At 41.5% G+C, this 13562-nt stretch overlaps 2 protein-coding genes across 5 annotated transcripts; both read left to right on the top strand.

Annotated features, from left to right (window-relative positions):
- The first annotated feature begins 464 nt into the window (after positions 1 to 464).
- LOC116427976 (odorant receptor 13a-like) lies at positions 465 to 4362 on the top strand. Of its 4 annotated transcripts, XM_076368662.1 has the most exons (6): positions 465 to 2197; positions 2615 to 2714; positions 2776 to 2886; positions 3461 to 3616; positions 3677 to 3729; positions 4077 to 4360. In XM_076368662.1, coding segments are annotated over exons 1-6 (1293 nt in total). In that variant the 5' UTR covers positions 465 to 1325; the 3' UTR covers positions 4078 to 4360. The 4 variants fall into 4 exon arrangements, 3 of the variants coding, with proteins under 3 accessions (XP_076224777.1, XP_031834824.2, XP_076224776.1); XR_012998844.1 differs by having other exon boundaries at positions 3461 to 3729; positions 4077 to 4362; XM_031978964.2 differs by lacking the exon at positions 4077 to 4360 and having other exon boundaries at positions 3677 to 3833.
- Positions 4363 to 5005: 643 nt separating this feature from the next.
- Positions 5006 to 13075, top strand: LOC116428015 (uncharacterized). Its single transcript, XM_076368368.1, has 11 exons — positions 5006 to 6032; positions 6432 to 6531; positions 6610 to 6720; positions 7756 to 8072; positions 8290 to 8323; positions 9672 to 10160; positions 10417 to 10850; positions 11743 to 11842; positions 12255 to 12362; positions 12719 to 12874; positions 12940 to 13075. Exons 1-11 carry the CDS (start codon positions 5122 to 5124, stop codon positions 12988 to 12990), a joined length of 2811 nt encoding a protein of 936 aa, XP_076224483.1. The 5' UTR covers positions 5006 to 5121; the 3' UTR covers positions 12991 to 13075.
- The last annotated feature ends 487 nt before the right edge of the window (positions 13076 to 13562 follow it).

Below are 13562 nucleotides of genomic sequence, written 5' to 3'. Positions count from 1 at the left end.
TCGAATACTTAACAGTCTAGCGATTTTTTTGAATCGGAAGAACCAATTATCGCAGTGGCGATTCACAAGGGAACATGTTAATTAGTTTACCTAATGAAGAATCACGTTCTTAGTGTCACATTCGTGCAAAGGTGACATATGTCGCTAGAGCCAATGATCAACAAGGCAATCCGAGGGGTTTGGCTGCGCCTGCGTGGTTTCAGTAGGCGTGTCCGTCTATTACTGCAGTCATCTACTTGCGTCCTCGATCTCCAGCCTCTAAACCTGTAGAATAAAAGGCAACGGTGTATTAAGCTATAAAGATAGCTTAATTCATCAATCCTATGCAAAATAAGTTAACAAACCTAAAGTCATTGAAGTAAATATGTGTACAGCTGCATAGGTTTGTATCCTCACGAATGACAACGTGAAAGTAGTATCAATGAGTTAAGAAAAAGAAACATACTCAAATAACTTGGCTCTGCATTTTCCTTGTCATTTGAAATGCATCAGTGAAGTTGAAATATTCTACAATATTCTACATGGCTCGAGTCAGAGAATGAAACTTTCTATTTAACACTCTAAATTTTATTTTCAACCTGTCTTTCGAACTTATATATTACAAAAATTCTTCGAAATAACAGCTCACGGATTCCACAGAACATCTAACAGTCTTCACCCATTTACGAACGATCACAGATTTCTATTCCTTGCTCCGTTCACTATATCCAGAACCACTGCAACTATAAACCATCACTTAACACATCGAGCGCCGGCGACCTACGAGACATTTAAAGCTCAAACGCCGGCCTCGTTCGCTTGTATCTGATCAATGAGTAGCCAAATAGATACTCAAAACATTATACACTTTCGTCAAATAGTACATTTTAATTTCGTCATATACAATTTAACGGAAATCCAGAAATCCGCACTATTGCGGGACCGGCGCTCAACGTGTTAACACTATGCCCTCCGGCGACAGCACTTTAGTATCGTTTGCATTCTGTTGGAGTTTTGTTAGGTAACAACAAGTTACACACGTCAACAAGTTTTCGTCGACGACAAGCGAAGTAATCCGAATTAGTGCTGCCGACGCCAAAAAATTTTTACGAGACGTGCGGACGGCAAAGTGTTAATACATACTATGTACCTATTCCTCTGCAACTGCTCACTCCACGAGTCTCCCAAACGAATGAAACTCCACGCATTACCCTCTCAGCTGGTTTCCCCCTTTCGATGCCCAAGAAGATTACCTTTCGATTCGTCGAAAAAAGTCCCTACATAATTCCACCAACGCGTACCGGACACGACGCAAGGTGCATCGAATTCGCGCTTGCGTCCTGGCAATGCTGCCCGCCGGCTTCCAACCGTATCCCGTCCAGTCGGCGACGTGCACCGGCGTGGTTACCATGCACGATCGATCACGGACTCTGTCGAAGTTCTGCATCCGCAACCGCGACCACGAGGACGACGTCAACTACACGCTGGAGATGTGTCGGTGGCTGTTGAAGCCGCTCGGCGTGTGGACCCTGATCTACCGTCGCTCCAGCGGACCGCAGAAAGCGCTGTCCGTGCTGCTGCTGCTGTCCTGCGTCTCCTGTCTGCTGTTCATCATGCTGCCCTCGGCGAACAACATCTTCTTCGGGGAGCAGGACATAGACACCAAAGTGAAGCTGCTGGGGCCGGTCAGCTTCTGCGTGTTCTCGATGATCAAGTACGGCTACCTGAGCGCGAAAGGCGAAATCCTGGGTCGCTGCGTCCAGCACGTGGAGAGGGATTGGAGGACGGTGGAGCGGCAGGACCACCGGACCATCATGCTGAAGCAAGCCGCCATCAGCAGACACCTGATCACCATATGCGTGGTTTTCCTGTACACCGGTGGCATGTCCTATCACACGGTGATGCAGTTCCTGTCGAAGGAGACGCGACAGCGGAACGTCACCGTCAGGCCTCTCACCTATCCCTGCTTCAACTTCCTCGACGCACAGTCCAGCCCCACCTACGAGATCGTGTTCTTCTTTCACTGCGCCGCGGCGATGGTCATGCAGACCATCACCACCGCAGCGTACAGTCTGGCCGCCACCTTCGTCACCCACATCTGCGGACAGATTCAGATACAAATCGTGCGGCTGCAGAACTTGATCGACGAGGGTCAGGACAAGGACGCTTTCCACCAGCAGATGGCTACCATTGTGAGCAACCACGTGGAGATACTGAGGTGAGCATGGTCTCGGTATTCTGGAATCTGGGTTGGCTGGGGTGAAGGTTTACCGTCGCTGTCGCGGAACTCTAGCTGGGTCTTGTAAATTTAAGTTGGAGAAGTTTTGTTTGCAAAGGCATTTGATTATGGTGAGAGTTTTGTAAAATTTGGATTAGTTGGATATTGTAATGTTGTAATTAGTGATAGCATTGATTAGTTGTTAGTAATGTTCGTAACTGTAATTTTCTCGAGAACTCTGGAATAGGAGTAGAGATGGTATTATATTGTTGAAGTCGACAGAAGTATGAAATTTCGAATTTTGAATTCTCGATTCTTGTATTATTTTAACTTGTAAAGTCCACCCTTAAAGTACGTACCGCCGGGACATGGAGTTGCTGTTAATTAATGTTAAACAGTTTCAAATGAACATTTTAGGTTCTCGAAAGACGTGGAAAAGGCGTTACGCGAAGTGTGCTTAATAGAAATCGTGGAGTCAACTTTGATTATTTGTCTCCTCGAATACTATTGCTTGACGGTAAAGGGCTGTCGATTGGGAGATAATTGGTACAGCAGATAACAGGACTGATTGCTTGTAGGAATGGCAGAAGAGCGACGCCGTCGCGATACTCACGTATTTCATGCTGCTGACGTCCTTCACCTTCAACGTATTAATATACTGTTACGTAGGTGAAATTCTATCTGAACAGGTACGTATAAATAATAATTTACAGCTGTCTCGTTGGTATTTATGTGAAAAAATTAAATAATCATACGACATACATGTCTAATATTGCCAATACTTAGTAGTCCAGCAGAATATGTTTATAACGTCACATCCTGGAAAAAGATTCAAAGATTTATCACTTATCTTACATTAACACGTTGAATGCCGATGTCATGGTACAAAATACTTGAAATGGAAGAAATATAATATTAAATCATTTGATTGAATTACATTGTTATTACTGCAGGTTTATCTAGTTGAATGTCACCACATTAGTTAGTATTATTTATAATATAGAAATTTTCTCAAATAATGGTTTAATTGAGTGAGCTATAGTAATTCGATTTGGTCATTCCCATGGCATTCAACGTGTTAATTATCAAGAAGTATCATTGCTAGAACTTTGAATCTATACTAGACTTCATGATATAAATTAATTACTTGTGTATCAAATTCAATTCGAAGTATCCTCTATTTTTCTCCAAGTGCAATTAACTGCATAGACCATAGTGCTCTTGATTCTTATAATCCTTCACTTCGTTAATGCGTTTCACCAGTGCAGTAGAGTGGGCCCAGCATCTTACAATGTGTACTGGTACAATTTACCAGCGAAGAAGGCCTACAATCTGATCCTGTTGAACGCTGTGTCCCTTTACCCGCCCAAGCTGACGGCTGGAAAAATAATCCAGTTGTCTTTTACCACGTTCAGTGCTGTAAGTAATTCGTTGCTGCAGGGAACGGTTCCATTGTACATGGGAGACCATCTGTTTTAGGTGGTAAAGACGTCGGTTATGTACTTGAATCTGCTTCGGACAGTTACTACATGGTGAGTGTAACTAACGCTCTAACCCTTTGAGCGCTATGGACGCATATATGCGTCTGGCGAAAGCTATCGGCGTGGACTAACGATGCATAAATGCGTTCGTCAATTTTTTCGATCACCTACATAGAAGTAATACAGTTACTTTGTGTGAGATGAATACAAATGTAATATACAAATGAATATACAATCTACTATTACTATAACTTGTTACTATTTGAATAGTTAATCAACAGAGTTCAGTCTAGCGAAAAATTATTCCGTCCATAGCGATCGTCGATTCAGCACTCAAAGGGTTAATTATTCTCGTACTTACTGTTAATTGTTGTCTTACAAGGGGATGACGTTTGTAGATCTCCTGTGTGCTGTACGTATGAGGTGTAGCAAGTAACACCAATTTCCACGAGCATTCCCAACAGATAACCTTGCAAGTTAGTGAGAAGAAACACTTCCAAGCTAGAGTATTTTATAAGAACAGCAGCTTACGTTTTCTTCAATGAATAACGGTCCATATTTATCTACAGACAGGTATATTTTCTTCGAAGGACATTGCGTACATATTGTATCGTAGATATAGGAATACTGATAATAAAAATGTCTATATCTGTTGTCCTGTTAATAGAGGTGCAATTACTTCATTTCCTTGCAACGATTTTTGAACAGTGAGAATAAATACGAATATTCTTCAGGAAAAAATACTTTCATACTAAGTTCAATAAAAACTCAATTTATCACAGTTCCGAACACAAAAATTTAAATTAACAGTCACTCGAATACACATACTTTGCAGCGTGAAGCTAAATAACATGTCTTGCCCCTTCAAATTTATTCTCCGCGTAAGCATATGCGAATCGTTGAAAATAAAATTATAAATTCTTATTCACTAACATTCACGAAGAGTTAATACACTTTACCTTGTCATATTATTCTCCTGTTTCACAAATAACCCTCACTGCGATCAAACTTCTACCATCGAAACATTGCCCTCCTATAACACAGTCAATCAACAATTAACCCTTTGCGCTCGAGAAACTCTTTGACTCTCATTCACCACTTGATTTCGTACAGTGAAACTATAAAACTTAATATTTAATATTATACCTCGTGTAACGCGCCAATTTGGAAATATTGAAACAAAATAGCTTTGCTCCTCAATGTACGCGTGATTCCTCTTGGAGTTAGTTTCACAAAATATCGTCCTCACCTCGTCAGAAAATGTTCAAATATTTCTAGCGAGAAACGTCCGAGTGCAAAGGGTTAAGTCAGCACCGACAGTGCAACATATCTGTCCAGCGAAAGTAATCTCCGCGACCCAAGTCTATACCCAGAATCCTTCGATCCGTCCTGATCACGCGACGTCCATATAAAATCGAGAACAATTATCGTTTTCCCCTTTCGATGCACCGAGTGCACGCGAATCGACGATGCACAACCGCGCTTGCGTTCTGGGAAAATCGTCCCTTAACGCTGGAAGTCGCCGATCAGTCGTCAGCGTGCCACCGAGTGGACAACATGCACGAGCGATCGCGCGACCAGGTCGCAAAGCTCGCCGATCAGGATGACGGCCTAGATTACGCTCTGGAGATGTGTCGCTGGCTGCTGAAACCGCTCGGAATCTGGTCGCTGATATACAGCCACGCGAACAGGAAGGAGAAAGCGCTCTCGATCCTGTTGCTGATCGCCGGCTTCTCCAGCATGGTGTACATCATGGTGCCCCTCGTCTGCCGCCTGGTCCTCGACGACATAACCGGAAAGATCAAGATGCAGCTGCTGGGCACGGCGACCAACTGCTCGCTGTCCGTGATCAAGTACCTCTGCCTGGTCCTCAGGAGAAAGACTTTCGCGCGTTGCATGCGGCACATGGAGAACGACTGGAGGATCGTGAAGGACCGGCATCACAGGGCCATCATGCTGAAGCAGGCGACTTTCAGCCGGAGTCTCGTCATGCTGTGCATCGTTTTCATTTATTCCAGCTGCATATCGTTCCACGTGATGATGCCGTGGTCCAGGCGACGGGTGGTAGGGAACGTCACCCTGAAACCGCTCGTGTACCCGAGTTACGACCGATTCTTCGACGTGCAGGCCAGTCCGGTCTACGAGCTCATCTATCTCGCTCAGTGTTTCGCGGGGTTCGTCAGGCACACCGTGACCACGGCGACTTTTAGCTTGGTCGTGGTCTTCGTGACGCACGTCTGCGGACAGATGCAGATACAGATATCGCGGCTGGAGGAATTTAATTGCCAGATCGGGAAGGACACCGGTTACGACCCTCTGGGTGATATTATTCGGGGTCACGCGGAGATATTAAGGTCGAGTGATCGTTACCTCGATTCGGAGCGTTGACAGTTGTGTCTGGATATTGGTATCGTAATCGTGTTGTTTTGATTTTAATTGTTGCTGCTGCTGTCACCGCTTGTGATGCGTTGATGATTTTGTGTTGGGTTGTCTCGTGAGCTCGTAATTCAGTGTTTATAGTGTTCTGTTTTGGAATTATGGGGAGATACGAGGTTTTGGGTGTCGTTTGTGCTTCAGTTTAGTCAGCAGATGCAGTTATGAGAATTTTGTATTTTGTATATTAGTTTATGTGGTAGATAAATGGGCGAGCTTATGGGACGACCGAATATTTGCGTGTTGGGAATAATGTGAATAATTTTCATTCGGTTAATGAAATGTGAACACGAGAATTTCATTGATAATATATATTTCAGGTTTGCCAAGAAAATGGGGGATGGCCTGAGCGAGATTATTCTGATAGAGATCATTGGCGGCACGCTCATCATGTGCCTAGCTGAATACTTGTTCCTGAGGGTAAATATTCACGTTCGATTGAAAAGGTTTACTTTTCTTTTTGTATTGCAAATATCTTTTAACATCGCCTGATTCCAGGAATGGATTGATAACAATGCTATAGGAATTACCACCTATATTGTTTATTTGATTTCCTTTATTTTCACCGCGTTGATCTTTTGTTATATAGGCGAAATCCTCACTGAACAGGTATTGAACCTTGCTCGTATTACCAATCACTATATTAAACATTGAACGAGAAAATATATTTCCTAATACATTAATAGCAATGTTTATTTATCAATAATATTTAATACTTACGGATCCCGTCAATTTTATCGATTTTAGATTTCATATGCATATTTCACTGAAAATGATAAAGTTTATTATCGTTCAGATAGTACTATATTAAACACTGAACAAGAAAACAAATTTTCCTAATACATTAATAGCAATATTTACTTATCAATAAAATTTACTTACGGATCCCATCAATTCGACGAATTTTAGATTTCATATGTATATTCGACTAAAAATATAATAAAGTCCATTATCGTTCAAATAGTACTGTATTAAACATTGAACGAGAAAATATATTTTCCTAATGCAGTAATAACAATATTTACTAATCAATAATATTCAATACTCACTCTCGTAAATTTGTCTCATTTATTTCGTTCACATATTTCACTAAAAATGATACAATAAAGTATCTATAGTTCACACCAGAAGTTATTAAATATTTTTCTGCTCATCTGATGATCAACGAATTATGTTAACTCATACGATTAATTAAGTTTGTCTGCCACGTAAACACCGATGAAAACTACCATCTACTCGAAACAGTTTTTTTCATTAACCAGAAACTGAGAAATTAAAATTCTTCTTAATAATCGTTCCACCATCTTCCTTATATCTCATGTATCCAATAAAATTCGGTTTGTTCGGTACGTCATCAAAAAAATTAATGTCCAAGTTTCTGTAAGAAATGTCACCCGAATTCGGGTGACGTGGCAGTCAAAGTGTTAAATTGTAATTAAATTGTAATTGTAATTCCTCAGTTTCACCAGATCGAATAACGCTAAGAAACACGTATATTAATCACATACACTTATAATTATCACCACGGCACGTACGAGATTGAAATGATCGAGAAACACATGCGCCCACAGTTCTCAGCGATGACTCTCGCTAGACGCGTATGTGCGTCCACGGCATTCAAAGGGCTAATTGAAACACCACCAGTGTTCGCAGATCGGTCTCGTTTGCTACGAAGTCAGCTGGTACAACTTACCACCGAAGAGGGCATGCAATTTTATACTAGTCAACGCCATATCGCTCTACCCGCCCACACTCGCTGGCGGTAAAGTAACCGTACTATCTTTGAACACGTTCAGCGTCGTAAGTAGTTGCCTAATTCTTCTGAACGTGACGCACCATACTTGCAGTGGGCGATACACGTGTTTGAAATTTACAGATCTTGAAATCGTCTGTAGTTTACTTGAACATACTGCGGACAGTGACTGCGTATTAACACGTCATTCATCCGTCACGTTGCTACTGTGACCGTATAGAGAAGATCCAGATCTGTGCTAGTAGTTTGATTTGAAAAATTACCGTCGAGTTTGTTGAGTATCTCTGAAATGTATCAATGTGTATCTGTAACATGCATGTTTTATGGTGCCGAGTTCATGCAGAATAGAAGTAATGTTTATGTTTAATTTAATGACGTTTGAAATGAAGTGCAAATGTTCGGTTTCGGAAGTGTGGTCCTAATAGGGGCCTGCAGTATGCTAACGTGAAAGTAAAGGTTGTAGGTTTTCATAGTGAAATGTTTTTAACGAGTGTTTGAATTATTAGTGAAACGAGACTTAAATTTTAGTTTTTTATTTACTGTAGAGACGAATGTATATTTTATTTTCAACATCTAAGCATCAGACACATCTACAGCTAGCTCGGTAGCCCATATTTGGACCACGTGGTTTAATGGGGAACACCATTCAGAGACGTCCTAAACATAGGTAAATTGGAGGAACTTGTAATAATTATTAGCGAAAATATAAATTCACCAAAATGTTTCTTCGGATGTGTCAGTTGTTTGCAATCAAATCCAACAATGGATGTTGAATGTTACAAATTTACCTATATTTAGGACGTCTCTAAATGGCGTCACCCATTAAGAAATTAAAGATTGAAGACAATCATTGCGTGACGCTATTTATTAAAAAAAAGTCTAAACACTATCTCTCTATATCAATAATGTAGTGCTTGAAGCAAACTAGTTGTTAGTTCAGTAGATTGTCCTTAAAAAAAAATAAAGCAGATATATCTGTAACACTGTTGAACATGGTGAAATGTGCAACGTGATACTTCTTGCGGCACAGTTTTCTATAATTTTTTATATCCTTAATAGATACAAAGAACGATTCACATAAACTTCCGCAGGATGAAGTACCTAATATAACCCTATAATTCCACTAGCCCACTTTTTGAACGATGAAATTAATTTTCTTAGAAATGATCCATTATTCACGAAATATATTAAACTCATCACACTACCAAGATACCACTCTGTCATAACGAACACATTCTTATTACAATTGAACTTGAGTATAGAAATATTTTTGTCTTCCTAACGTCTGCCAACACTCCTCCAGTATATTTCCATGAAACCTAAGATAACCGAACAGCCGAAATTCAACGAAATTCACGAACCATCTTCCTATAGAGAACAATACCCATTCTTTTGAACAATACTTTAATTACTAATCTCTAAAGTACAGAGATTCCCGTTGACAGCCAAAGTGAGCTGCGTTTGAACAGTACACATATAAGCAAGTATACATTTTACGAGAAAATGCTTTAACAGAAATGTTAACTGTTATTATGTTATGTTATTTAAAATGTTTAACAGAAGCTCTATTTATTACTATTCCTAACAACATCGCTTCATATTCCTTTCAATACACACCTTCTACTGCACGAAGCTGAACAGCGACAGGTCTCTGCAATCGCACAACACTATGCACCTATAGTCAACCCTTTCTAATCGTCCCACACTCGCGGTGAATGCTACCCAGCTAGTCTATAGGAGACCGGTCATTTCTGTAATTTCACGTTGCCGTTTTTTCGATGGACACCAGATGAATTAGAAACTGCAGTATAAAAAAGGGTTGCGCGAGACATGCAGCGGCGCAAACTCAGCGACCCTGTGCGATCAATTCCACCTGGTTCCTCTCGGTCAACAGTCGCTTCCAAGCTCCCTGCACGCGAACACGATGCGCACCGTCGACGTCCGTGGTCGGGACACAGACAGACCGCGGAATCCGTACTACGAGCAAGACATCATTCTCGTGTTGAAACATCCCAGATGGATCCTGAGATCCATCGGTATCTGGCCGAGCTTCTTGGAGAACGACAGCCGGATATTCCCGATACTTCTGATCGGGCTCTGCAATCTGATAATGTTTTTCTCGGTGGTGCCGTTCTATCTGTACATTACGATCGAGGAGGAGGACATCACGATGAAGCTGAAGCTCATCGGCCTGCTAAGCTTCTGCGTGGTGTCGCTGATGAAGTACTGGACACTCGCGGCGTGCAAGCCGAGGCTGAAGGACTGCCTGGAGAGCTTGGAGAATGATTGGAAAGAGGTCAGTCGCGTAGTTCGTTAGTAGCTCGGCTTGATGATCTAACGTGTTTAAGTGAGACGAAATTTCAATGTACATATCTCAGTGCGTACAGCCTGGTAGAAATTCACATACATTTATTTCCATCGAACTCTATTTTTCACTGTCAGTTCGATCCACATACTCGTGTTAGAATTCACGCATCGTGCAATGTACCAGAGTGGATCAAGCCTTGAAATATGTAAGAAAAACTGAAAGAGAACTAGGAACGATGCGACAGGTGGAGCACCAGGAGGACCGCCAGCTGATGCTGAAGTACGGCAACGCCGGCCGAAGTGTGATCCTGCTTTGCCTGGTGTTCATGTACTCGGGCGGCTTCATGTACCACACCATAGTGCAATTCGCGGCCGGTTCCTACGTCGACGAACAGAACCGCACGATCAAGCCGCTCAGTTATCCCGTGTACAGCGCGCTGTACAACCCGCAGAGGAGTCCCGTGTACGAAATCGTGTTCGCCACGCACGTCGTTTGCGGCTACCTGATCTATTCCGTGGCGCTAGGCGTCTGCGGATTGGCCACGACGTTCGCCTCGCACGTCTGCGGCCAGATCGACGTGATGATGCTCAGATTGGAGCACCTCGTCGAACTCGAGAACAAGACGGAACTCGATCAACGACTGATACAGATCGTCGAGCATCATATACGAACGTTAAGGTATGCCGCGTTGGCTGGAAAGAAGGCACCTGATAGGAATGCGGGTATAATTAGCTGAAGTGAAATGAGGCAAATTATATGCATTTTGGACAGTGATATAAAGTACAGTTCTATAATGTCTCTTAAGCTAGACCAACTACCCACGAGTTGAGTGCACCGAGATAGAGGATTGGTTTGATCATTGCTACTGAAGTTGGATCATTACATCTCTGGGGTTTAGCGATATCGTTGCATCATGATTTTGTAATATTTTCGGTCAATAAGGAGAAACTTTTGAAATGAATATTCTATTGTACTACTGTGAACGTCCCATGTTAGCCAGGTCGATGTTCAAGAGTGATGAGACGAGAGACTTCGGCTTTCGATGCATGATCATTGACGCATGAAGAGAATTGAGGGTCATGGTAGAATCCTCTTGCCTCTCTTTACTAGTGAATCAGCATTATTAACGTGGGATCTCCACAATAGGAGGCTATTGTGCATTGGCAGTCTTCTCAGAGTAGAATAGGTGGATCCTTTTATCCTTATATCGTGTTATCATTACTGTGTCGTGCGACGCTGTGTGATTTTGGAAGAACATTGACGTAAAGTTCTTTATCCGTTTCTTGTCAGACAGAGGACTTTGTTTCTCTGTTACTCTAAAGCAATTGTTACGACACCGAAGTAGAATGGCGTCCCTTTTGTACATAGACTTATGAAGTTGTACCTTGTAGGTAGTCGGCTAACTTTTCAGAGGCGTAGTTTACTGTCTGTCAGCGCAGTTATATGATAGATACATAGATAAATACTTCCTGCCCGTATGCCGTCTCAGGTGCCATTCTTTCATCAACGCACGGTACGCATAGCCTCGATCCACGTGTTCCGGGACTGATCGGAGACGAACCCGTTCCAGATTCTCGGCAACGGTAGAGACACTTCTGCAAGAAGTATGCCTCATGGAATTCATTGGTTCCACTTTTTTGATATGTCTCCTCGAATATTATATTCTAATGGTGGGCTCAGTCTCATGTTCTTCGCCCTCTTTAGGCTCCTAATGATAATGCCTCGAACGACGTTTTCAACTGAAAAATGAAAAGAAAGAGATATAGAGATTTCTTTTTTCTTTCTTCGTCGCGAACAGCGGAGAATCTACTCAGAATTCATTGAAATTTGAAATAATTTGCATATCGGTGAGGGAATTTTTCTTGTATTCATTTAGAATTGTGGCGAACGCATAGTGAGTCGAGATGGAGCCAATTTCAATTGAATGCTTTAGAAGTTACTAATTTTTATAGTATATTTTCATCTCGAATCGAGAATTGTCTTTCGAGGCATATTGTAGGTACTAATACGCTTGTTACTAATGCATCCAGTATGTCGAATCTCCTCGCAAATTTTCTTACCACTTGATAACCTCTACGATAGGATTGGGGCACCAACACCTTGACTTTTGTTACATATTTTACGCTACTGGTGTCTTTGTTGTTCAATGTATTTATTCTGTGCTACGTTGGCGACCTTCTGATAGAGAAGGTACGTTCTACTTTTATTGTGTGCATACGTACGTATAATTATTATCACGGTCGCTATTGGTATTTTCTCGCAAACGAATTGTCACACTTGCAACACATTCTTGACACCTTCGTTTGCTGCGATATGATTGGTTTATCATGTCCTTTAGCGATGCGATTTTGTGGCAGAAAATTGGATACTCAGTGCAAAATGAATTCTTAATAAATAATAGAAATTACAGTTCCTATTAAGAATTTTTTATAAAAAGAAGCATTGTGCATTTCTTTAAGAAATCTTGAATTTCACCCAGTAATGAAAACATAGAGACATCAAAATTTTATGTGACATAATTGTACGTAATCTGCTACATTCCACAGACCAGTAACGTTGGACTATCGTGTTTTATGATGGATTGGTACAAGTTCCCCACTGACACGATACGCGCCATAATCCTGATCATTACTATGTCAAGTAGTCCAGCGAAAATCTCCGCCGGTCAGATAGCTGTTTTAGACTTGTCCACATTTGGCAACGTGAGTAAAACCCTACACCCTTAGTTACATTATCCGAGGATTACAAATGACTCGAGTCTTTGCAGGTCGTCAAGACGTCACTCGCTTATCTAAGCTTACTCCGGACAGTTGTGTAACGAGAAAACTGAGACATAGTCGTTTGTAGATCAAATGAATAACGAACTTTTCATTGACACACTCGGACGTCGATGTATATATGTTTATTATCAGCGTTAATTACGTGTTACTACAATTATTTTATCTCGGAGTGGATCGAACAGAGGACAGTGTAAATATATTTAACTCACAATTACTATATTTATTTTTCTATGCATAAATAGTTCACTTACTGAACATTACTTACCGAAAGACTTTTCGCCAGCACATTGCAATTCGCTAACACAATTTTACTTCATATGAAAACGTTTCCTTTCACTCATCAGAATTTTAACGTTTCACTCAAATGCTTTCTTCAAAAATTCAGGAAAAGCTCAGATTAACACAGCACTGCACAGTCATTCGAGTACATATGTTTTACTTCGCGAAGCTAAACAGCGACACTTCTCGTCTCTGCAATCACGCAACACTACTCTGCACACATGATAAACCCCTCTTTACAACTTCACAACCGCGGTGAATACTAACGAACGACCCTACAGGAGACCGTTCATTTCTACAATTTCATATATGTTTTTTCAATCCACCGTGG

This window comes from Nomia melanderi, chromosome 6 (genome assembly GCF_051020985.1).
Source record: "Nomia melanderi isolate GNS246 chromosome 6, iyNomMela1, whole genome shotgun sequence".
Lineage (NCBI taxonomy): Eukaryota > Metazoa > Arthropoda > Insecta > Hymenoptera > Halictidae > Nomia > Nomia melanderi.
Note: the sequence above shows the minus strand (reverse complement) of the source record. Positions and strands in the feature narration are given on the sequence as shown.